Genomic DNA, 27,114 nt, shown 5'->3' with positions numbered 1-27,114 from the left:
AGTCAAGCTATCCTGGCTGATGAGGGGTGAAACCCCTAAACCGGTCCTAGGATGTTTGTTTCCAGTCCAGGGAGGACCTGGCATGGCAGTTCGGGCTGGACTGTTCCCATGGAGCACAGGGTTTATTTATTTATTTATGGTTTATAACGCGCTAGAATCGACTCTATAAAGAGTATCTCTGCGCACAGACAGAAAATAGGAAGAAGAAAAGAGAAAGGATGTAAATGAAGACATCAGCAGTAGCAGAAAGTGTGTCCTTCAAGTTTGTTAAAATAGGAAAGTTTTAAGTTTTTTCCTGAAATTTAGATGTTCTGGGCATTGCCTAAGTTCAAAAGGAAGAGTATTCCATAGAGTAGATCCGATAACCGAAAATGCTTTACCACCTTGTCTGGCCTTCTTAGTAATCGGTATTTTCAGTAGGAGTTGGCTGCTTGACCTAAGTGAGCGGGTAGGGTTGTAAGGAATGAATTTATCCATCCAATAAGGGGGTCCACATCCATGAAGGCTCTTATGGATCAGACAGTACATTTTAAAATGAATTCTTTTACGAACTGGGAGCCAGTGTAATTTATTCAGGAGAGGCTGGGACGGTGTTCTCAAAGGGGCATTTAGCACGAGCCTTGCAGCCGTATTCTGCATCACCTGGAGTCTTGCTAGAACACTTTCATTAGCTGACAGCAAGAGTCCATTGCAATAATCCAGGCGACTCAGAACTAGCGCCTGTACTAGAGTTTTTCTAACAGAATCTGGTAACATTGGAAAAACTTTACGTAAGAGTCCGATTGCATGGAAACATTGGCCAACCACCCAGTTGCCGTGTTGTTTGAAAGTAAGTTCTCGATCGAGCCGAACCCCTAGGTTTTTTACTACCTGTTTGGGTTCTGGCACTTGGCCAAGCTCGCATGGCCACCAATCAGGAGTCCACAGCGTTCTTACTTCCCCGAAGAGCACAACTTCTGTCTTGTTTACGTTACATTGGAGATAATTTGATGTCATCCAATTTGCCACAGCCTTCATGCCTTCTGAGAAGGCCATCCTCACTTCCTGTGTGAGTTTTTTGAAAGGGAATAAGAGCTGTGTATCGTCTGCGTATGAGACGGGGATGAACCCAAAATTTCTCAGAATGTTGGCCAGGGGTGCCACATAGATGTTAAAAAGAGTAGGGCTAAGACAAGAGCCCTGTGGCACCCCCTTCGTAATACAAGTCTCTGTTGACTGAAATATGCCCATGCTGACAGTTTGGGTACGATTAGACAAAAAGCTTTTTAACCAGGCTAATGCGGTGTTCTCAATACCCATCATAACCAGACGTTCGATTAAGATTTGATGTGATATAGTATCGAACGCTGCCGATAGATCCAATAGGACCAGGATAACAGAATATCCTCTGTCCTGGTACATATGGAGATCGTCAGTCACTGAAAGCAGGGCAGATTCGGTGCTATGTTTGGGTCTGAAGCCGAACTGAGAACCATCTAACCTACCAGTCTGTTCAATGTAATTTGATACATGTTTGTTGACGTGGTTTTCTGTCAGTTTCCCCAAGAAAGGGAGTAAGGAAATGGGCCTAAGATTGGACATATCGGTCCAGGGAATGGAAGAATTTTTCCTGATCGGTCTTACTATTGCTTTCTTCCATTCCTTAGGAACTTGGCCTTCCTTCAATGAGAGATTAACAAGACATTGGATCTGTGAGCCAATAATCTTGCCTACTGTTGGTACAATTCTTGCCGGTATGATATCTAGGGGGCTCCCACTCTTAATCTGACTTAGATAGCATTCAGTTTCTAACAGAGAAATGGGGGGAAAAGAGTCTAAGGTCACCACTCCTAATTCTATTCTTTCTTCCGGGGGAGGGGGTGTATCTCCTATGGTAGACAAATTTGATCTAGTGATAGCATCATGTATCTTGTTTATTTTATTGGTGAAAAACTGAGCCACTTCATTACATAATTGTTGGGATGTTGACTCAGAAGTTTCACATGCAGCCGGTTTCAAAAACGACTGGAGGGTTCGATATAGCACTCTAGGGTTATTACCTGCGGTCGTGAGAAGGGACTCAATATGGGTTTTTCGGGCACGCCGAATTTCTTTGTGATACGTGCCGAGAGCTGCCCAGTAATGCTTTTTGTCAACTTCATCATGAGTCACCCTCCACACCCTTTCCAGTTTCCTGGCTGATTGTTTAAGCGATTTCAAATGCTCTGTGAACCAAGCTTCTTGTTTACGTACTACGCATGGTTTAAATGTTTTTATGGGAGCTATATGATCTATCGCTTTCAAAATGGCATGATTATACTTGGCCAGCGCCATGTCCACATCATCTGTAGAACCAATAATGGGTTCAACAAATTGCTCTAGAAGCGATTTGGAGGAGACTTTGTGCCATTGCCTGCGTGTAGTAGAAAAAGTTTGTGCCAGCAAGGGAGCTTTTCCTAAATGAGACATATGGAATTCTAGGACATAGTGGTCCGTCCAGCTCACTTGAGTAGGAGGAGTACATGTCATCGTAGTGGGTTTATTAGTGAAAATAAGGTCTAGGGTGTGACCTGCTAAGTGTGTGGGGCCCAAGTTCATATGGGTTAATCCGAACAGAGAAAGATCTGACAGTAGGGATTTTGCATCTTTATTATCTTCCAGATCACTATGTACATTGAAATCTCCTAACAGTACGAATACATTCTCAGGGTCAATGTGTCTGGCCAGCACTTCCAACAGTAGGATGTTAAAGCTGGCACACGGGCCTGGAGGACGGTATACTAAAGCCCCTTTATAGTTCATTTTACTCGAGATGAAGACCCTAAAAACCATAATTAAGACTTATTTGCATACGATGAGTTGCGCACCATGTACTGCAAAACCTGTGCCACAGGTCTCTCCTGCTATGTCAATTTGAAAATGATGTTGAGCTGAGGACTGTATTATGTTCAATAAAAATATGTTAAAAAAATAAAAATAAAAGACTGATTTGCATAAGGCTGGGTTCAAACTAGAATAGCACGGGGAGCAAAAAAACAATGGATTTGGGTCCAGATCTCCATACTAGGGTGAATGTATGACATTGTTCTGCATTCTATCAATTGTTCTTTCTGTATTTGTCACCCCTAGTGAGACGGGTATGCCCAGACGTGGGTCCCATGATCTCCATGCCACTGGAGTCAAGCTATCCTGGCTGATGAGGGTTGAAACACTGAAACTGGTCCTATGATGCTTGTTTCCAGTCCAGGAAGGACCTGGCCTGGCAGTTCAGGCAGGACTGTTCCCATTGGGCGACGTTCAAGACTGATTTGCATATGGCTGGGTTCATTTTGGAATGGCATGGGAAGCTAAAAAACGATGGATTTAGGCCCAGATCTCTGCACTGGGTTGAATGTATGACCCTGTTCTGCATTCTATTCATCAATTGTTCTTTCTGTATTTGTCACTCCGAGTGAGACGGGTATGCCTAGACGTGGGTCCCATGATCTCCATGCCTATGGGGTCAAGCTATTCTGGCTGATGAGGGGTGAAACCCTGAAACCGGTCCTAGGATGCTTGTTTCCAGTCCAGGGAGGACCTGGCCTTGCAGTTCGGGCTGGACTGTCCCCATTAGGCGCAGAGTCAAGACTGATTTGCATATGGCTGAGTACAAACTGGAATGGCCTGGGGAGCAATAAAATAATGGATTTAGGTCCAGATCTCTGTACTGGGGTGAATGTATGACATTGTTTTGCATTCTGTCCATCAATTGTTCTTTTTACTGATGGACTGCTTAATCTCTGGGAATTTAACTGCTCTTGAGGATCCTTGACGGGACCCCTGACTAGCGCCCTGCCGGAGTTGGTCACCCTAAGTACTTCTAACTGACCTCAATGGCACTTAAATGCTTAACACGTATTCCTCTGTGTAAGCCTTGCTGCTCAGTGCCACAACTACCCAGGATTGAGTTGAGGGTTTGACAGATGAAAACCAAGGGTCCTAAAAGGTTTGGTAAGTATTACACGGTGAGGATTCACTACCACATCATGTAATACACCCAATTTCCTTAAAGCACTTATTAAATGTAATAGTGTAGACCAGGGTTAACCTATGGGAAAGACAGCCTTGCCACCGTGAAAAAACACTCTGTATGCTTTTCATTGCCAAGACATGTAAAAATAAAATCAATACATGTCCTGCTTTTTGAAATACTATGCACCCTGCACTATGGTCATTAAGGACATACCTTAGGGGTAACTTACAAATCTTAAAAATAAAGGTTTAGGCCTGGCAAAGGGTTTTGTTTGCTAGATGGAAATGGAAGTTTAAACCTGCCAAACCAGGCTGCAGGGACAGGCCTGGAGACATGTTTTATAGTGCCACTTTAATTGGTGGCACAATGAGTTCTGTAGCCTTCTAGAAGGATTTCATTATAGGCCCTAGTTACCTGTAGTATCATATACTATGGACATATAGGTGAATTAAGTGTGCTGATTAGGTTTATGCCAATTTTAATATGTTTGGAAGGGAGAGCACAAGCACTTTACCACTGGTTGGCAGAGGTAAAGTGCACACAGTTCCATGATCAACAAGCCAACAGAAAGCAAAAATCTGGGGCGCCCATGCTGGAAGGGAACATTTCCAATAAAGAAACTTGCTTCTTTATACGGTGCTTTTTGAGGTCTTTTGCGGGATCTTTTAGGAAATCCTTCCCCGACAGGGTACTTATGGGAAGGAGAACCTGAGTCCATGAGCATATTCCTTGAAGACCGACCTTAGTCACAACAGTTTGGCCTCTTATTCTTTGATGGCCATCAGGTGCATAAATAATCAGAACAGAGAGCCTGATTTAGATATCGGCAGACGGGTTACTCCATCACAACAGGGATGGATATCCCGTTCATCGGTACCTAAATCCCATATCATCAGATTTTGATTTTGGCCGACGAGATATCTGTCCTTTGTTGTGACGGATTGACCCATCTACAAATATCTAAATCAGGCCCAGAGTCTAGACACCATAAACACATGTCCATTAAGTATTTGTTTTTGTGGCACCTATGGCAGAGGGTGATTCACAAGATCTTAGGGTGAGGTAATAGAACTAAATGTGAAAAGCACTGGAATTCTGACTAGGAATCACAGAGAAGAGCTAAGGACGCACATTGATGAGGCGTGGGAAAACAGGAGCTAGTGCCTTACATTTTCAGTTGTCATATCCTGGGTGGCAGAGCTGTAGTTGGAGTCTTTTGGTGCCACATGTCAGTGCTGGAGAATTATTGAACGGGAAAATGTTTATGAGGTGAGGATCCTGCGGGAAGAATTATCCATCAGGAAAGACTATTATGACTGATTGACAATCCAGTAAAGTGAAGGGCAAGTTGGAAGATTCTTGCACATATTTTTGGCTGAGTATTTTGCAGCTCCATCATTACAACTACACAAGCCAGACAACTGATGGCCAAATGCAAAGGTTCTGTATTCGAATGATTCCCCATCCAAAGTAATGTTCTGCACTGCACAAATTTCAAATGCATTCAGCACAGTCACATAAAATGTGTCGCTACAGCATAAGTAAATGTAGAGTCTCAGCTCATGGTGCGAAGTATTTTGCTTTGCAGTTTTCACAAAATTAATCCTTCTAAAAGGGAATTTTAGTTTTAGACAATCTGTTTCTTACACTTTATACCCTGCCAAATTCAAATTCACAAATGAAATTTCAGACCGACACAGGAATTAGGGGACATCAATACTACATCATCTTGTTCATGATGTCACAAAACACATTACATTTTTCAGTTAACTTCTTAAAGGATTTTCAATTTAAACATATTTCATTATTACATTTCTCTAACAATTGCAAATATAATTACGTTTCAAGGATATTATCTGAAGAAATTTACCAGCAGCAAAGGCCTTCGCAGTAGTTAAAACCTGGCTCCATCGGAATTCGGGACGATTTGGCTAATGCCAAGTCAAAAAAGGTTGGGGCTTCGTCAAGTTTTCCACTTCTTCTCAGCAGATCAATTAGCTTGCTCAGGTCTATGAAGTTGTCTATAAAAACAATATATTAGATTACAGCACAGACGCTAAGGTCAGATAGCACACTACAAAAAACTTGACCATTCAGAAGTTACAGAAGATAGCATATGATCATTATGCACACTTGTAAATGAGAGCGTTATCCTCAAGAAAGGTAGTACAAATTCTGGTTAGGAATCTGATATGTTATCATAGCAATAGCAAAATTTATTAGGAAAGTTGATTCCATCAGCACCTATTTAAACGTCTTGCATTAACCACATAAAAGAGGAAAACATCTCAGAAAAAATGCTCAATTCCTGGCAATCTCCCAGCCTCATTCTCCACAGCCAGTTGTTCGCTATCAGCTTTCTCCTTCATTATCACAAAATTGTTTCTTCTGAATTACACAAGCTTTAGGTATCCCTCTCAGCATCATTCCTATCACATTCGTGGGGCCAGCGAAGATTATCAAGTTTTCCTTTACTTGCTTTAGTCACATCTCATTCGAGATTGTTTTAATGAAATTGTAACATTGTAGCTACCTGCAATTTGAGCGCTTGCTTATGTATAACTGTAGGAAGGTAGGACCTTTCTGCATGGTTACCCCCACTTCTTGCATGGTGTTGCTATATTTTTCTGATTAGTCTGACTGGGATCCTGCTAATCAGGACCCCAGTCTCTGTGCTTCTTCCCTAGACATGGTGAGTACTTGGGTACACCCCAGATTGCCTGCTTATGTACCCTTGTAAGTCCCTAGCATATGGTACTAAGGTACCCAGGTCATAAGTACACCAGGAGTCCCCCATGGGCTGAAGCATGTATTATGCCAGCCATGGGAGACCACTCAAATTGTGACTACAGACCTGCTATTGCAGCCAGTGTACGCTAGTGCTAGCACCACTTACGACAGATATAAGATTCCTTATATCTGAAGTCACTGCACTTAAAACCTATAAGTCAACCCTACGACAGGCCTTTCAATCCTGAAGGCAGAGTGCTCGGGTATAAGTGTGAGGGTGCCCCTGCATAAGCAGGACACCCCTACAATCCACAGAGTCCTTTCTCCCGAGTTGGAAGTGCATCAGCCATTACAATATAAAGAGCGGCCATGCGTCATTATGCGATTGCTAACTCTAAACTGGCTGTAACGAACCCCATCATGTTTGTTATCAAACATTTTGGAATCATACCCCAACACGATTTCATGCACTGTACAGCTCCTCCAGGAGGCCCTCAGTGCTCCCGGTACCAGTTTTCTAGACATGGACAGCAAACTATGGCTGCTGCCGACCAGAGAAACGATTCTGCCCTCCTGCTGCTCAGCCAAGCTCGACCAGGGGAACGCAGGACAATAGGTTCCCTGTCACGGAAAGGTGTGACCACCTCCCAGGTCGGACTTAGTATATTGGCACAGGGTGGGGGCGCTTGCCAGCACCACTAGACTGCATTGAAGGGCACATTTGGTGCCCTCCTTGCATACTCCTTTTGAAACCAGTTCAGGGGGCCGTTGGCTCCTGCTCTGGCACAAAACTGGACAAAGGACATGGGAGTATCCTCCACACTGTCCAGCCCCTCATGTGGGAGGGTCCCCTGAATTGTCCCAACCCTTTCCTTGGGGTACATAAGGGCTTACCTGTAGATAGTTACTCAGATTTGTCATGGGACAAGATTCAGATCTGAAACCACTTAATCTTCAACCGTCTGGGCACTTTGGACTTCGCTTTGGGAACAGAGACTGCACCTGGGAAGATTCCTGCTGCCCCTAGTCTCGTCGTCCTGCCAGTCTTCTGCATCATCTGTGCCTGTGCTCCATAAAGGTTATTCTACAGGCCTGTGAACATCCAAGTACCCTGAAGGAATCTCCCTTGAAGTGAAGGAGTCACTTCTCTACATCTGAAGACACTGCAACGAAGCTGACCGATCTGCTGTTCCTCAGCTTATACGGACTTCCGAAATGTTCAGCAACACAAGTGGTGGTTCTGCAACTCCCTCAAGGCCTGCACGGTCTTCACAGCAAGTTTGAAGGCAGTATCCCTCGTAGGAACAGCTGGAGCAGTACCCCTGTGCACAGCATCGACTGGCCGTTGCCAAGGCTTGTTGACTCTTCACCAGAGATCTTCGGGCTCCAAGATGCTCCAGCCTCAAGCATCTCCTGCAACCAAGATCTTTGCCTGCACTGCATCCTCCGCACCGTGGGCCTTCATCCTTTGGCGAGCTGCTCAAGGTCCTCGTGCGACTCCTGTGCCTTCCGTCCGTGGGTCCTCTTAAGGGTCTTCTTTGGCTCCAGTGGGTTCCCCTGCTTGCTCGGGCCTGCTCTGACTTACCTGCTTGTGGTGAGTCACTTGGACCTTGATGGTCCCGACACTGCACCTTCTTCGAATACTATGTTGGTTGTCGTTGACAAGGGTGGTTGGTGCCCCTGTCGAGCACTGACCCACTGGCTCTTGACATCCGACGTGGCACAGCTCGTGAATAGCTCCTGGTCTTCCACAGCGTCGCCTGGTCCACACAGCTGCAACTTCAAGGGCACTATCAACTCACCTGCAGTTCCGACATCGGTGGGCATTTGTCTTCCGTGCCTCTTGGCCACTCCTGAGTGGCAGAGTCTGTCCCCTCTGCTTGCAGGTACGCTCATCTTGAATCCACCTTTGGGTTCCACCGGACTTTTTCACCTTCTTTGCCAGTGTCATCTTCACTGAAGTCCTCCATTCTGTTCTACAGCGGTTTCCGACGTCATTTCACACCTATGAGCCGGGCTTCCCTGGTGTAGGTATCCTGGTTCCTGGGGTATCCACGGGTGGGGTGACTCTCTAACCTTCCATCTTCCGCTGGGTTTCTTCAGGGTCCTCTGGGAAGGGTCCATCTTTAAAACTGCAACCCCGACTCACCCATTGTCTTGTATTGAGCATACAGTCGTGTTCCCATGCTGCACACAGCCTTCGTGGGGTTCCTGGGTACTTACCTTGGGTGGTTCCTTGGGTCCCCAGCTCTTCAACATCTTCTGGGTCCAGTCTCGACTTAAGTCGTGGTTCACATTCCACTATTTTAGTATATGGTTTGGTCTCCCCCTGGAGACCACTGTGTATTTGTGCTACTTACGTGTTCTATTATACAAGTACTGTGTGCATTGTGGTTATAAATCCAGGTAGGAGTGTTAGTGAGTGTTTATAATAAATACATACGTTTAAAACTACACTGTGTGGTTCTTTTTCACTTAACCTACAACATTAGATTAATTTCTGGTAAAACAAGCTGCTTCACACTCCTGCTGGGCTAAGCCTGAAGGCTGCTCTCCACAGCTACCACTTAGAGAGCTTTCTAAGTTTGTCTAAGAACATTAAAACCACCATAAGGGCGGTCTGTGTTGATTTGTGCATGGTGTTACACTTACATAAGTGAGCACTATATACTAAGCCAGCCTCCTACAATGGCTTATTGTTGTTTAGTTGACATATGATAATGAAATTTAAGACGCAACTGAAATGGTTATTTTTTTGAAAGAAAACATCACTAGTAAGACAGCCACATTAGTGAAAAAAAAATGCAATTAATTTTTTTAATTTCAAGCATATGAAGGCCACATTTAGGTGACTGCAGGTTTCCTTTTTTTCTATTTATATTTATGACACAAGATTGCAATAAAATATAATAACAAAAATAACCATTGTAGCAGTTTGCCAAGGCCAGACGTATTCTCTTTGGCAACACGATTTAGAATTTAAGCAACTCAAAGTTATCCCCATCCACAGGATTGCTTTTTTTCACTGCACTCAGATTTTTCTGGTTAGGTTCTTTCTGACTTATGGTAGGTTAAAATTATAAACTGCCACATAAAAGGCCTAAACTGGTATGGGGAAAAAAACAACAAAGAGTCTTTCGGACTTTAAGGAATTTAAAGACTAATATGATATTGCAAGAGACGCAAGTCGCCAACGGAGATCTAACATGGCTATTGGCAGGATGGAAAAATTTATTATTACGATTAAAAAAAGTGAAACCAGAGTACTCTCAAACTGCAATCACTGGAACCGGTGGCTCCTGGTCACCAAAGTTAGTGAAAGGTGTAGAGAGTGGCCCAAATCAGCAATCAAATAAAAGACAGCTTATACTTGTCAGGGTCAAAGCTGCTAGCCTAGATAGTTATTGTCCTACGATGACTTTAGCGATGAGCTTATAAAACCATAATAGAGGGAGGGGATTTGTATATCATGCTTGAGCATCAGGTGGACAAACAAATAGGAAGAGAATCCGCATTATGCGCTAAATGGGAAATATGCATGAAGAAAATTTGTCGAGAGAGTCTGCTGTATTGGATATTTAGCAATTGCAACATCAAGGTCTTCGGTAATATACTTACCATGGCCATTTTTCTGAAACAGACCCTTTTTTAGTTAGTATAGCATAGATGTGAGTAATCAGGAATAAAGACAATGGGTTGTTGTCTGACTGTGCTAAGGTGTAACAAACAGTAAGTAAAGTAAGTAAAACATTTATAGAGCGGACGAATGCCGAGGTGTATTGGCGCTGAATGTAACAAGTAACATGTACGGTTTTGGGGAGGACAATGCTTCATTTCCCTATGAGGGGAATAGCCATGTCTCAAGCATTTTCCTAAACAGGGGTCTAATAGGTTGTAGCCTAGTGGTGACCGGAAGTTCATTCCAGAGCTTAGCCGCCCGATAGGAAAGACTTCAACCCCCCACCCCTCAACCACACAATGCTTTATGCACCAAGCATAGAGCCTTGAATTTGATGCGCTGCTTAACAGGAAGCCAATGAAGCTCCCGAATGCTGTTGGAAATAGGATGATATTTGGGAATGTTGAGCAGCACTCACGCTGCGGCACTCTGTAAAGATTGAAGTTTTACTAATTGGCATTTGTCAATGCCCAAGAAAAGCGCATTGAGGTAGTCAATTCTTGAAAGAATTAATATAACTACTACTGTTTTCCTGAGACCCAGGGTAATAATAGAAAGTTTTGCACAGGGTCTTTAGTAAAAAAAGAAGCAGGAGGATGTCAAAAGATTGATCTGACCTGCACAGTTTAGTTGGTCATCGAACATGAAATCTACGTTCCTAGCTTTTACCGACTGGTCAGGACAGTGACCTGCTTCTACTGGCCACCATAATTGGTTCCAGATGGGTGGCCCTTTTCCAAACTCCATGACCTCAGCTTTATCTGCATTCGATTTGGCATTTAGCGAGTTCCCGACAGGCTTGTGGGGGTTATTTTCCCCTTTTGAGGGATTAAACGAGGGGGCAGATGAAAAAGTGGCTCTAGTGACTGCGTCTAATAAATGATTGTCCCTTTTGGGAGGACTGAGAGCGGGTGTGATAGTGAGAGTGCTTGTAGTCTCCCTGATCGTTAATGAATATATGTCATTACTACGCATTCCGTTGCAACGCATGCCTTTACCACGCATGCGTTACAACTGAATGTTTTTTCTACGCTTTGCCTTTACCTCGATTTTACCTTTACCCAGCTTTTCCTTTTTGGGGGGGGAGAGACCCCCCCCAAACCCCCTTTCTTGTTTTTTTTGCCTTTTTCGCAGGTCTCCGCCGACACTGAAAACGGACTGACGCATTTTTTCGGATTAGGAAGACGTTGTTCCGTGATTACGTTGCTTGCGTGGTAAAGATGGCCGTTGAAGCATTACGCGTTGTGAAGACGTTTACGAGGTAAGTGTACCGTTGTAAACATAATGCATAGAAAATGCTTCGTGGTAAAGGCTGTTTCCCATCGTTAATGAAAAGTTGCAGGAATTGCACTGAAATGGGAGGTAGTCCCTTTTCCCAACCCAAGTAGGGGAGTTACAGCACTTACCATTATTGTAGGCCAGCAGCTGTTCCCTAGTGTAATCTGGCAGGGAAAACTGGCAGGCGTCCTGGCGGATGGCCCATTCCGGCAATGACCGGCACAGACTGCCTTGCCTTTAGCGTGACGGGGGCACCCCAGCTGCGCCGTCGCACCAGCATGCTTTTTATTCCCTGCGTGCTTAAACAACTACCACGCCGACCTTGTAGAGGGCGGCCCGCTCTTACATACAGGCACAACTCACAGATTTATCACAAAAAAGCAGCACCCCCATGAGGTGGTCGTTCAAAAGAAAGTTTTGAACAATAACGGATGCCTATAATTTCTCAAAACTGAAGAACGTATATTGTGACCCTGTAAATAAGAGGTCTGCAAACATTTTGGTGGGACAAGATGTGTTAAAGCCATAATGAGAGGACATTTTGCAAGGTACATCTTAGTGGACGTGAAGGACAGGTGAACCATGAAAGAAGATCAAATCTCAGAAATTAAGAGCCTCAAAAAAGAGCTGCTAGAGGATTTACACTGTAGTCGAGGGGCGGAGTGCAAGCAAAGTCTTCCCATGACAAGAGAATTAAAGCTCGAATAGATTTATTGGGCAAGAGTCCCAAGTACACCACACAGAATTATAGTAGAGAACCACAATAACAAAACTGGTAAATCTGTGGCACTACTAAACTGCACAGTTAACACAAGTAATCAAATCGGGCGAGTAAAAGATTCAAAAGGAAATTTTGCGTTTAAAACAACAAACTTAAAAATGAAAGGCTTTTAGAGATTGTCACAGAGCTCACGTTGAGATCAAGAAAAGAGGGGTGTGGGTCACGGAGGAGCCTGCCTAGAGAAGATTGAATTTAAAACCCTTAAGGGCTGCATCAGTTAATGTCTGGCCAGGAAGACAACTAGTTCGAAGGCGATTAAGGGAGCTATAGTATCTCGAAAGGATGGAAGAGTGAGTGAATGAGATGGTCAGGAAATGATACTTTAAAAAAACTTGGAAACAAAAGCACCTAAATTGTATACGCTGCTTAAAGACCGTGAGGGTGGTACAGGCCAATCCACCCGACAATAAAATATATGCTGTAAAAGACTAACGAAACTAGTCCCCCAGGTTTATTATGAGGAGCAGCATGGGTTTATTCAGTCCCGGAAGAACATGATCATGTGACTGACCTTCCAATAGAACTTTGTATAGTTCTTAGAGAGTGTGAGCCACAATCTTTAACAACCGTTGATGCCTAAAAGTTCTGTTCTTTGGGAATTGTATTTTGGAGAAAATTACTTTTTCGGATAAACTGGATAGGAATATCAAAACTCTATTTAAGAGTCAACAAATAACCGATTATCTATCAGGAAATATTTAAAACAGATGCGGGAAGACGATAGGGCTGAGTCATGTCCAGTTCGAAGTGCATATTCAGCCCTCTCCAAGTTAATTAACGTTTGCGGGTTGATGGGGAAATCTGAGCTGAAGGGCCGGTTGCCAAAGCATTTATGGCCTTTTTGAAATTTGCAACGATTTGCACGAGTATGCCTGAGTAGTCAAAACAGTCGCAGGATTACTCCTAGAAAAGCTTAATGAATTTTCGTTTACGCATATCTGAATGCATTTCTGCATGTATAAATACACACAGTGTACATTTATGCACGTGAAGAACAAGTTACTTACCTTCGGTAACGCTTTTTCTGGTGGATACAGTATCTGCCTGTGGATTCCTCACCTTGTGAATATCCCCTGCGCCAGCATTCCACTGAACTTTTCTTCCCCAGCACTCCACGTCGACGTGGGCGACGTCATAATGCCTCGGCTCCGCTCGCGACTCCGTTCAACGTCACCGGAGCCATAAGAAGCCCACGTCGGCGTGATGACGTCAGTTCCACCCATTTTTTCCCCGTGCCTTCGAGGCGAACAGGTGGACTAACGACAGACTCAAAGTATACACAGTATACAATAAACCATAACATCTATATAATATTCAAAGGAAAGGAATGCAAAGAAAAACAAGCATTTCCTACAACTGTACTATACAGTATACTATACAGCAAAAACACATATCTACAAGACCTTTTTCATGGCATATGAAGGTGGACAACGGGGAGGCGGGTGGGCCAGTGAGGAATCCACAGGCAGATACTGTATCCACCAGAAAAAGCGTTACCGAAGGTAAGTGACTTGTTCTTCTGATGGATACATCTGCCAGTGGATTCCTCACCTTGTGAATAGATTCCCACAGCAGTCCCCACTCCCGGAGGAGGGTGTCCACCTTCCTATACCAGAAAGTCTTGCAGGACAGAGCGCGCGAAGTGGCCCTCCCTCCTCATCTCAGATTCCAAGCAATAATGCTTTGCGAAAGTATGGAGGGAGGCCCAAGTCGCGGCTTTACAAATATCTGCCACAGGAACACCCCGGGCCAGAGCAGATGTTGAAGACTTAGCTCTAGTAGAGTGAGCACGAATACCCTCAGGAGGAGTCTTACCAGCCAGGGCGTAGCAGATCTTGATAGCCAGTATTATCCATCTCGACAGCGTGTGCTTGTGCACCGCTTTACCCTTAGAACGACCAACGTATCCAATAAAGAGCTGGTCGTCAAGGCGAAAATCCTTGGTTCTGGCCAAATAAAAGCTTACAGCTCTCTTTGGGTCCAGGCGATGGAGTCTTTCCTCCTCTTTGGAAGGATGAGGAGGTGGGTAAAAAACAGGGAGAGTAATGGACTGCCCCAAATGAAACGGAGTGACAACTTTAGGCAGGAAAGCAGCCCTGGTCCTGAGAACCATCCTTTCAGCATGTAAGGTAAGAAAAGGAGGTTTGGAACTAAGAGCTTGAAGCTCACTCACCCTCCTTGCCGAGGTTATGGCCACAAGAAAAACCACCTTAAAGGACAACAGCCTCAAAGGACAACTATGTAGAGGCTCAAATGGGGACCCCATTAGAAAGTTTAAACAAGATTAAGGTCCCACTGAGGCATTACAAATGGAGTGGGAGGAAACATGTTTGTAAGGCCCTTGATGAACCTCAGAACAACCGGAGATTTAAATAGTGAAGGTTGATCCGGAAGGCACAGAAATGCCGATAAGGCCGAAAGGTAGCCCTTGACCGTGGCCACAGCAAAGCCCTGCTGAGCCAAGGAAAGAGCAAACTGGAGCACATTGGAAAGATGGGCCTTTAAAGGGTCAATGGATCTCTCTCCACACCATTTTACAAATTTTGACCACCTGTAGGAGTAAATGGACTTGGTGGAGTGTCGCCTGGCCGATAAAATAACGTCCACCACATCAGGTGGGAGAGAGAAGGAACTCAGGTTGCCCCGTTCAATCTCCAGGCATGAAGGTGTAAGCTCTGGAGGTGGGGGTGTAGAACCTGCCCCTCCGACTGCGAGAGGAGGTCTGCCCTCAGAGGGAGACGGAGCGGAGGGCATGAGGAGAGGTGGAGAAGGTCTGTGTACCACACCCTTCTTGGCCAATCCGGGGCGACCAATATGACTTGGGCCCGGTCTTGGCGAATCTTCCTCAGAACCCGAGGAATCAAGGGTATGGGAAGAAACGCGTAAAGGAGTTGCGAGCCCCCAACTCAACTGAAACGCGTCCCCCAACGCCCCCTGCATCGGATACTGGAGACTGCAGAATGACGGGAAGTGCGCGTTCTCGAAAGTGGCAAACCGATCCACCCGAGGAGTTCCCCACGTCCGAAAGACGTGACGAACTACCTCCGGATGGAGCCTCCACTCGTGGTCGGCGGAGAACTGCCGACTGAGACTGTCCGCACGCACGTTCAGCACCCCGGCCAGATGATTTGCCATCAGACAGGACCATAGACGTAAAGCCTCTCTGCAAAGACAAAGAGACCCCACTCCTCCCTGCTTGTTGACATACCACATCGCGGTCGTGTTGTCTGTCAGGACTTGAATCGACTGACCGCGAAGGGAAGGGAGGAAGGCCTTGAGCACCAAACGAATCTCCCGCAATTCCAGAAGGTTGATGTGAAGCAACCTTTCCTCTGGAGACCAAAGTCCTTTGATCTCCGGGTCCCCCAGATGCGCACCCCACCCTAAGGTGGATGCATCCGTTATCACTGTGGCCACCGATGGAGTTAGATGGAAGGGCTTTCCTTGAGACAGATTGCCCTCCACGCTCCACCAAGACAGATCCGCTGCAGCTTCTCTGGAGATCTTGATCGACTCCCCGAGATCCCAGTTGTGCTGATACCACTGCTTGCGGAGGCACCACTGGAGCGCCCTCATGTGCCAGCGTGCATGGTTGACCAACAGAATGCAGGAAGCGAACAGACCGAGCAGGCGAAGGACCTTCAGAACTGGAACAACCGCTCCATTGTGGAATAAAGGGACCATCTCCTGAATGTCGAGAATCCTTTGAGGAGGAGGGAATGCTCGACACACAGTAGTGTCCAGTACCGCCCCTATGAACAGGTTGCGTTGAGAGGGCACCAGGTGAGATTTGGGCACGTTGATCGAAAAACCCAAGTCGAATAACAGCTGAGATGTTACCTGCAGATGACGCTGCACCATCTCTGGGGACTCTGCCTTCAGAAGCCAGTCGTCCAGGTAGGGGAAAACCGGAATCCCCGACCTCCTGAGATGAGCAGCCACCACTGCCATCACCTTCGTGAAGACTCGAGGTGCGGTAGTAAGACCAAACGGGAGGACCACAAACTGGTAGTGTTGCGACCCAACCGTAAAACGGAGATACTTCCTGTGCGACTTCAGGATTGGGACATGAAAGTACGCGTCCTGCAAGTCGAGCGACACCATCCAGTCTCCTTGCTGCAACGCTTGAAGAACCTGCGCAAGGGTCAGCATCTTGAATTTCTCCTGTTTCAGGTAAAAGTTCAAGATTCTGAGGTCCAGGATTGGACGCAATCTGCCGTCCTTTTTGGGAATCAGGAAATACCGGGAGTAGCATCCCTGACCCCCTTTCCTGCTCCGGAACCACCTCTATTGCACCTTTCTGAAGCAAGGCTAGACCCTCTTTCTGTAGGAAAAGCAGATGGTCTTCCGAGCAATAACCTTGGCAAGGAGGGTAAGGGGGAGGAAACTCCCGAAAGGGAAGAGCGTACCCAGTCTCTACGAGGTTCAAAACCCAAAGGTCTGTTGTAATAGATTTCCAACCCCGTAGAAAGTAGGACACCCGACCCCCCACAGGTCTTACATGATCCGGGATGGGGGATCTAGGGCTGCTTCCCTGAAGCTTCATTGGGAGCAGAAGAGGAGGAGGAAGAAGAGGGGTTACGCCCAGAACCTCTCCGACCCCTTTGTCTCCCTCTATAGGACTTATAGAGGGGATTCTGCTACTGTTGTTGCTGCTGCTGTTGGGGCTGCCGGTAAGAGCGAAATGACGATCTTCCAAAACCCCCCTCAATTTTCAAAAAGACGAACCCCTAGCAGGAGCCTGCAGCCCCAAGGATTTTGCAGTCAACCTGCTGTCCTTAAATCGCTGAAGGGCAGTCTGCCTTTTCCCCAAACAGCTTCTGTCCGTCGAATGGCAGATCAACCAGCGTAGCTTGCACATCAGCTGAGAACCCAGAGGCACGGAGCCAAGCCTGCCTCCTTGCGGCAACAGACGATCCCATGATCCTTGCCACAGAGTCCGCAGTATCCAACCCAGATTGGATAACTTGTCTGGCAGCTGCCTGAGTGTCCGCCACAACCTCCAAAAAGGACGACTTATCCCCCTCAGGCAACTTAGGGGCCAAAGACTTAATGGAGTCCATTAGCGCATGTACATAACGCCCCAACAGGCATGTAGCATTAGTTGATTTTAACGCCATACTTCCAGTGGAAAAGGTCTTTTTGGCTGCCTGATCAACCTTTTTAGATTCCCTGTCAGCTGGAGACTGAGGGAAGGGACCCGAAGCATGCTTGGAACATGAAGCCTGCACAACCAAGCTGTCTGGAGAAGGATGAGTTGACAAAAAGTCAGGATCCCCTGGTGCAACCTTGTACCTTCTTGCCACCTGCCTACACACCGCCGGAGATGAAAGGGGTTTCTTCCACATCTCCAAGACCGGCTCCAAGATGGCCTCATTGAAAGGCAACAAAGGCTCTGATGTTGACGATGGAGAATGCAACACCTCTGTAAGCAAGTTGGATTTGTACTCCACAGAAGGCAGCTGCAAATCCAAAAGTTCTGCCGCCTTTTTGATCACTACATGATAGGGAGCCAATTCCTGAGGTGGAGAAGACCTGGCAGATACATGCTCCCACTCTGGGGTTGTATCCAAACCACTAGCTTCATCAATGCCTTCAAATTCATCTGAGGAAGAGTCAACCGCACCTTCTTCCACATCTGTCCGATATCTCCTTTCCTCCAACACCCTCTGGGCCTCCCTCCTCGACCGGATCCGGATCCGGGGAGCCGGCATAGACGACGTCGTACGCGGCGTCGGAGGAGCCAAAGGTACCGGAGTCGGCGGCGCCATTGGTGGAGTCGGCGACGCCGGACGCTGCGCCGATGGAGTCGGCCTCGGCGTCGAGGAAGGCTCCGAAGTCCGCTGGTCCTTCCGAGGTCGAATCGGATCCCCAGACGGCGCCGGAAACTGCCAAGATGGCGCCATCGGCATAAAGGGCATAAAAGGGGCCTGAGCATACTGCTGCGGCACCCCTAGTGTAAATGCCATCGGACCCACGGGACCAGTTGGTGCTCCGGATGGGTAGGCCGCCCTATTAAAAATGCCATACATAGCATTTAAGAAATTGGTTGAATCTGTACCTGGAGCCGGGAACTGAGGAAAAGGAACAGGCCCTGTATCCCCTTGTGGAGTCACCGGCGTCGGCTCCGCAGTATCTTCAACCGGAGCCTCAGACTCTTCAGGCACCGGAACAGACTCTTCCTGCTCCTGTTCATGCATGGAAGCATCCTACTCCCCTCGAACCGGAGTCGATTCCTTAGACGGATCCGATGACCGCGTCGGGGACTGAGCCGGAGTCTACTTCTTCGAAGGAGAACACCTCGGTGACTTCAAAGGTGAAGGAGAAGGAGACAAGCATTTGCTCCGGCGTCGAAGGGGCGAAGCCGACCTCGACCTCGACTTCCTGGACCTCGAGGACCGACGTCGAGAAGAATGTTTCCTCTTCTTGTGGTGCTTCTTCGACCTCGAAGACTTCGAAGTCGATGACCCCCTCTTCGACTTCTCCTTTTTCCTCCCTCTCTTCTCCTCACCGATCCTCTTCATGAAGAGCTTGGTCTTCCTCTCCTTGAGTGCTTTCGGGTTCATGCTTCTAAAGCATCCGCACTCCTCCATATCATGTTCCGAAGAGAGGCACCATAAACAGTTCTGGTGTGGATCCGTCATCGACATCAGACCTCCACATTCCCTACAGGGCTTAAATCCCGACTTTCTAGTCGAAGACATACTCGAATTAACAAATTAACACGGCTAAACTACAAAGTAGCCAACGAGCACTGGAAAAAAAAAGTTGCGCGTCGAAGGCGCGGAAAAAAGGGAACGGATGTCATCACGCCGACGTGGGCTTCTTATGGCTCCGGTGACGTCGAACGGAGTCGCGAGCGGAGCCGAGGCATTATGACGTCGCCCACGTCGACGTGGAGTGCTGGGGAAGAAAAGTTCCGTGGAATGCTGGCGCAGGGGATATTCACAAGGTGAGGAATCCACTGGCAGATGTATCCATCAGAAAATGTTTTACAGTGCAATTGTACTTAACTTTTTTTCTCTTCACCGAAAATAGTTTGTCATGCTCCAAGGCAAGATTAACAGATCAAAAGGCAAACAAATGATTGACGAATGCGAAACAAATCAAACATTCACCCCCAGTCAAGAGATCTGGGTTACATCCAAAATTCTTTTGCTCACCATGCCATTCCAGTTTAGGCCCAGCCATATGTAAATCGATCTTGACCCTGCTCCTCAAGGGAGCAGTCAAGCCTGAACTGTCAAGCCAGGTCCTCTCTCTGGACCAGAAACTAGCATCCTGGGACCAGTTTCGGGGTATCACCCCTCATCAGCCAGGCAAGCATGAATCCAGCGTCACAGTGAGCCCGGGACCCACGTCTGGGCAGTTCCAGTGCACTTAGGGCGAGAAAGAAAATGACAAAAATGATGGATGGAATGCGGAACAAACCAAATGGTCATCCCCAGTCAAAAAATCTTGGTTAAATCCATAGTTCTTTTGCTCACCATGCCACCCCAGTTTAGACCCAGCCATATGCAAATCAGTCTCGACCCTGCTCCTCATGGGAACATTCCAGTCCGAACTGCCAAGCCAGGTCTTACCTGGACCAGAAAAAAGCATCCTGGGACCGGTTTCAGTGTATTACGATTAATTTTAACCCAAATCTGTGACTGGAGGTGAATGTTTGATTTGCTCAGCATTCCATCCATCATCTGTTGGGGTTGAGTAAGAGATATTGCGCCCACTTCAATTTTGCTTTTTTGTAATATGTAAAACTGAACTATGAGAATGGTTTGCAAATGATGTAATATTTATGCACTATTGCATCTAATATTATAACACTTCGTTAAATTGCTGGTGTGTACTGGTTTCAGTTTTAAAATTTTTGTCGGAAATGTGGTATACACTATCTATGTCAACTTTGCAGAAGTAGCTATGGGGATGGGGAAGTCGAATACATAAACTGGCACACACATACATACTCGCACACCCATTTACATGCAGTCTCACTCACACCCATACATTCATAAGTGCACGTACATACACCCACCATTCACAAGCACACACACACCATTCACAGATCGCACGCACTAAGACACATTCATACATGCACACACCTACACACAAAAAAAAAAAACACAGAGGCCGGCGGGAAAACTTAGTGGTTCTTGGAGGACTGGGATTGTTGCCTCCACTTTGTTATGGGTCAGCCAACAAGGGAAGGTGACAGTCCCTTACTAGTCACAGAGTGGAATGGGGTCAGTGAGACTGCTGATCCTACCCCACTCCGTGATGAGGCGTCAATGATGGACAGTCAGCCCTGGGCACTTCAGGTCCTAAAAAATAAGCACCAAGGTCTGAGTCTATTTGTGACACACCCCTCTCGTCATAATGGGGATGACCTCTACGCGCTTTGCCGGGCTGAGGAGGTCACGCCCACAGGGCTGTGAAATCTTCAGTCCTGAAAAGTTCAGCTCAGGCGCCTGCACATTTAGGGCATGTACAGTGCCTAGTTATCTGACCTGAACATCTGAAGAGTGTCTATCAGGCTGACCTTTGCTCCGCTGGCTCCTCCACGCATATAGACGGGCTGTGCCTGGCAGACGAGTTTGACAATTTATTAACCCAAAAGCATTGTCTTTTCATCAAGAGGACCATACTGTAACTGGCAGGGTGTACACCTACATTCCAAACTTCACTCTGGAGTGCAGCATAAAACAGACGACCTTAACTGTAGACCACTGTCCTGCTTGACCAGATGGCACAATGTTATACGAAGGCCTCAGAAACTGAATACCAGGCCCCCTAAGAGCGCAGAGAGGATTGCTGTTTATTCCACTAATGCTGGCAGTGGCACCCATAATCTTTTCAATGATGTCAAAGGTGAGGCGATCAAAGCAAAATCAAAGGAAATGATGGACGGAGTGTTAAACATTGCAAGCACTCACCCCCAGTCCCCACCCCAGTTCAGACATGGCCATATGCAAATCAGTCTGACCCTGTGCCTCATGGGAACAGTCCAGGTGAGGCGATGCATTGGGGACATTTCCGTTCCAAGATGGCCACTCATTTAGGACCTGTTGCCGCATTAGACTTTGGTAGTTGTTATGAGAACCATAAATGTCTCAGCAAGTGCAACGTTGCAGAGTTGTATACCAGAATGACATGACGTCTGCAGCTTCAGTAGATGCTTGTGGCTCTGTTCCTAATGGTGTGTCACACAGGGTCTGCAGACAGTGCACAAAAGCCCACATGGGCAGTGACAGCACAGCCGGATTTGGACCACGGTGTAAACATCTTCCCCATTAGTTGTGATCACAGAGATGGACTCGTTTGTTTTTCCAAATTCTACAGTAAACAGGCAGAACTTCATACGCTCTGACAAACTGTTCCAAATATGAATGTTGTGTGGGCTGATTCAAATATGATTTTCTTTAAAAAAGCACTAACGGAGTAGGGCTGACCTATTATTCATATCCCCATATGTTATTATGCATCGATTTCGGAAGATATGATTGCCAAATAAAGCTCCCTCTGCAAGACCTAAAACAAAATGAAACCAGTGCACTGAACTTTAACGGAAAATAATAGGCGCTCTGCCCAATAGCAGTGCATTAGAGGAACCGATTTGCCCTGGCAGCACAATACGAGCACTGGGCACTAAAGAGCAGTAGGAGCACTGGCCGCAAACTGGAAGCTATGGACACCAATAGCACACACAAGGAGCTATGATACAGGAGTGTGAGAAGTTGGCCTGGCATATGCTGATCACTAGTTATAGTGGCCACCTTGCACCAGTCCAATTCGACTCTAATGGTAGATAGGTTTAAGACAACCTTTTAAAGAAAGCTATCCTAGTGGTAGCTGTGGAGAGCAGCCTTCAGGCTAAGTCTCAGAGGAATGTAAAGCAGCTTGTTTTACCTTATAATCTCTTGAATTACCAAATGAAAGGGCACCACACAGGTATATATATCAAATATATATGTATTTATTTCTAGACACACTTGACTAATCTCTTTGAGATTCGAAGCCAGATAAACATTCAAAATTCAACGTTTCTCAATAAATTAAGCACAAATATGGCTGGAGCCCTAGGGGCGTACAAGACCATATACTAAAAAATGGTATAAGAATGTCGACTTGCAAAATGACAAGGCCTAGGGCATCACTGGGGCTTCACTACTGCAGTGTTAGCAGGTAAGTAACAGGCCCACGGGAGACGCGTGCAGTGTGTGAACACAGCCGCGGGTTCCCTATTGATTATAATGGAGCAAGTCGCGGTTTGATTTTTAAAGTTTTAGGGTACTTCGAGGAAGTCTACAAGAAAGCCACTTAAAAGGTAAGTAATTCGAGGGCCAGCACACTAGGGCACCGGAGTGCACGAGTTACTTCACCAAGGGAAGCCGGGTGCATAGGTGTCTTTTGGTGTCGGGTCGCGTCGCTGTTTTCTATGGAGACCAAAGAAGACTTGCTGCTTGCGTCGACTGAAGAAGTGTCCGGTGGAATCCAAGGGTGAATTCAAGTTGCAGATGACCTGAAAATTGAAGGGACAGTGTTCAAAGTCACTTGCCAGTGACCGGTGGCCAGGAAGATGGATGACCACAAATGTCGGGTGATTTCAGGTCGCCGATGGTGTTTTGACTCTTCACTCACGAGGTCCAGGAGAGTTCGACGATGACCAGCAGCTGGATTCGGAGTGTCCCACGACGTCTGCAGCTGACTGCGGTGTCGGCAACCGGATTGGAGCCAACAAGCCTTGGCAACTGCAAGTCTCGTGTAGAGTGAAGAAAGTCGATGGTGCAGACCAGCAAGGTCTGAGGGACTCACCCAGTGAGGGTAAGTGAGGGCAGGCCTGGAGCAACCAGGGGAGCCCTTTGAGTTGATAAAGTCTTCGGGGGATCCACAAGCCAACGGGCAAGCGATCGCGAAGACGCCTCTTCAGGAAATGATTCACAGGAGCCCACGGTCACTCGGGACGGGGTAGGCCTCTGATTTTCACTGCAAAACCTGCTGGAGGCTTGGGCCACAGATGGTCCAATGCACAAGTTCGTAGAACGTCGTGAAGGGGTTGCACTTGACAATAGTGCACGGTCCCCGGGTATTGCTGTTCCTTGTCACTCGTGGGGTCCACTCGCCACAGCTCTGCTGGGGACTCACAATGGCCGTCGAGAAGTCAGGAAATCCACTTCCTGGGCTGCAGGGACTTCGAACTCCGGCGGGAGCGGGAAAGTTTGCGACCGTTTATTAAGGTTTTTGGTGCCTGCCAAGCAGGGGAGTCACTCCTTGACTCCAAGGGAGATTATTCTGTCTTCCAAAGGTAGTGGAACATCGAAGGGCCAGGATTCTTCTTTGTAGAGCGTCGTCCAGGGTTATCTGTTTTGCAATGGCAAAGTTTGCTATCTTATACTGAAGATAGGGGAGGGACTAGCTCTATGACCACTCCTCTAGGAGGGTGAGGGGAGGGGGTAGTTACACCCACTTCCCTTTGTCCAGTTTTGCGCCAGAGCAGGGGCAGGTAGCCCCTGAACCGGTTTGAGCTGGCATATGCACAGAGGAGCCTACTGCTCCCCCAGTGCAGGACTTCAAAGCACTCTAGGAGTGCACCCACCCAGCCCCAATACACTAAATCCTGTCTGGAAGGTGGTGACACCTCCCTGTGACAGGAGGTCTTTTGTTGGGCTTCCTCCACTGCGAGTTTCAGTCAGCAGAAGGAGGGCAGCCCAGTGTCTGTGCTGGTGGCATCCATTTTTTGATGTCAGGGCTCTTTCAGATTTCTGTCGTTTTACATGTCGTCTCCTCTAGAAGGGTGGGATCATGCTCCCACATCATGGACTGATGTGGGGGTATGATTCCAAATTGTTTGACACCAAACACAACATGTTTTGATGCAGTCATTCCAAAGTTCAGCATTTTAATGCACTTAAGAGTATATGGTTTAACCGCATCCACAAACAGCCATAGAGAATAGACTCTGGTAGCTGCAGAGGGGCCCTGCTCATGCAGAGGCATCCCCTCACATTGTAAACCAAGCACCCTGCCCTCAGGGTTGATAGGGCCTGCCATAGGGGTGGCTGATGTGTGTGTATGGTGAGATATAGAAACCTATACCTCAGTGAGGAGTGCGAACACTACCTCACACAGGCTGCAGTAGCAGGCCTGTGGTGTCAGATTGAGTCTGCTTCCCAGGGGCGGCATAATGCATGCTGCAGCCCCTGGTAGGCCTGTGAAGTGCCTATGCCCTAGGTACCTAAAGTACCATATACTAGGGGCTCATAAGGTACCACAGTATCCAATCACTAGTGCATCTAATATGCACACCAAGTCGTTTAGAGAGAACAGAGAGACTGGGGCCCTGATTAGCATGGACACAGCCAGACTATAGCCAGAAACCAGTGTATACATCAGAAAAAAAGTGGGGGCAACATAAGTGCAGATCCTACTCTCCTACAAGGAGCTATTATCCCATTTAGAACTCTAGGCACTGGATGCAATGGTCACAAGGGCAGTTACATGGAAACACCGGGCACTTGAAGCTCAATGTATAATGCTTGGACACGTGAAGCAGCAACTGATTATTGTGAGATGACCCGTAACTCTATACGCCAGAAGAAAACTTGCAGAAAACACTAAGATCTGGGCTAAGGGTCACAATTGACAACCATGGGCACTAGGCGCCCCTTTTTGTAGAGACACCATTGGAAGTGCTGTGTAGCAAGGCAGGTGCACCATTCTTGACAACAAGAACGAGATGTTGCAAAATGTTTACAAGCTACAGCGAGAACAATGGGGAAAGAATGATGCAAAACTATACATTATAAGAAATAAAGACATTTTGCACATGTATTACAAGCTCCGTTGAAATTTACGGGAGCAGAGTGATGCAAATGTTTGCAGGCCACTGTGAGAACTTGGGGGCATACTTTTGCAAATAAGTACAAGATCCATTGGGTGGAAAGAATGTTGCAAGTTGTCACCATTACAATGAAAACAATGGTGCAGAATGTTAGAAATTAATACAAACCCATTGAGTGGATTGGAGCAGAATGCTGCAAATTATTACAACACCAATTTAAAACAGGAACCGAATTTTGTGAATAAAAAACATTTCTAGAAGAAAATGGAGGGGTAGAATGTTTAAAAATGTTTCTCAGACCCATTGATCTCAATCAAACCAAATTTTGCAAATGCATAGAAGTCCTGGGTTGAACAATTAAAAGTTCCAATTAGAGCGATGGGGCAGGATGTTTGAAATATTGTATGCTCCATCGAGAACGTTATAGATAATGTTGCAGCAAAGGACAACATGAAACGTCATTAGTGTGAAATTCTATATTGGAGACTTTGTCAAAGCAAACAATTAACAATATTTTCTTGTGCAGAACTCTGGAGTAACTCTAAACTGAGTTCACATATATTGCCTCCACAATCTGTCTACGTTTCCTGATTTATTCTGCAACGTTATCCGGTGCATACTCAAGCAAGCTGTACAAAAGGGGGTGGTGATGGACGGAGCATCAGAACCAATCAAACACTCACACCCAGTCCACAGATCTGGGTTTGATCCATCACCGTTCTTTAGCCCACTCTGCCACCCCAGTTCAGACATGGCCATATGCAAATCAGTCTGACCCTGTGCCTCATGGGAACAGTCCAGCCCGAACTGCCAAGCCATGCCTTCCCTGGACCGGAAACAAGCTTTCTAGGACCGTTTTCTGGCATTTCAGCCGTCTTCACCCAGGCTTGCTTGAATCCAGTGGCAAAGTGAGCAAGGGACTCACGTCTGAGCATACCCTGCCAACTTATGGCGAACAAAGCGGTACAAAAGGGGGTGGTGATGGACGGAGCATCAGAACCAATCAAATACTCACACCCAGTCCACAGATCTGGGTTTGACCCATCACCGTTCTTTAGCCCACTCTGCAACCCCAGTTCAGACATGGCCATATGCAAATCAATCTGACCCTGTGCCTCATGGGAACAGTCCAGCCCGAACTGCCAAGCCATGCCTTCCCTGGACCGCAAACAAGCTTCCTAGGACCGGTTTCTGGCATTTCAGCAGTCTTCAGCCAGGCTTGCTTGAATCCAGTGGCAAAGTGAGCAAGGGACTCACGTCTGAGCATACCCTGCCAACTTATGGCGAACAAAGCGGTACAAAAGGGGGTGGTGATGGACGGAGCATCACAACCAATCAAACACTCACACCCAGTCCACAGATCTGGGTTTGATCCATCACCGTTCTTTAGCCCACTCTGCCACCCCAGTTCAGATATGGCCATATGCAAAGCAAGCTGGCACATATTTTGTAGGAAGTCAGATAGTATCCCCATTCATATGTAGTCTTGGTACGAATCATCATTTTGTAAAACCTCCCTTGCAATGCTTGTAAAATTACTTAACTTGTCACAAATGCCAGTGTCATTATGCATAAAACAGAATCGATTTTGCATATATTCTAATATTCTATTTCATTAAAGTCCAAGAGTAAAAACAGCTAATATTTTGACTGTTCATTGGTTTACATTTGATTTGAGCAAGGTCTACGGACAGACAGGTGTACTGGGTTCAGAGTGTAGGCACAAGCACTGGGGTGCAGTCACTTATTTAGGTAGTTGTTTCAAAGTGTCTCTTGTGACTGACACCTCTGGCTTGCTTGCAGGCTAGTAAACAAGCAAA

The 27,114-nt window shown here is 46.6% G+C and overlaps 1 protein-coding gene across 1 annotated transcript in view; it reads right to left on the bottom strand.

The window, feature by feature from the left end:
- The window catches only part of LOC146789726 (tetratricopeptide repeat protein 21B-like), a 372,315-nt gene that overhangs the window by 172,536 nt on the left and 172,665 nt on the right, over nucleotides 1-27,114 (bottom strand). Inside the window, exon 17 of the mRNA XM_085631186.1 lies at nucleotides 5,862-6,012. Within this exon, the coding sequence (XP_085487312.1) occupies nucleotides 5,862-6,012 (151 nt within the window). The remainder of the gene's footprint in view (nucleotides 1-5,861; nucleotides 6,013-27,114) is intronic.

Source organism: Triturus cristatus, chromosome 10, assembly GCF_964204655.1.
Source record: "Triturus cristatus chromosome 10, aTriCri1.1, whole genome shotgun sequence".
NCBI lineage: Eukaryota > Metazoa > Chordata > Amphibia > Caudata > Salamandridae > Triturus > Triturus cristatus.
Note: the sequence above shows the minus strand (reverse complement) of the source record. Positions and strands in the feature narration are given on the sequence as shown.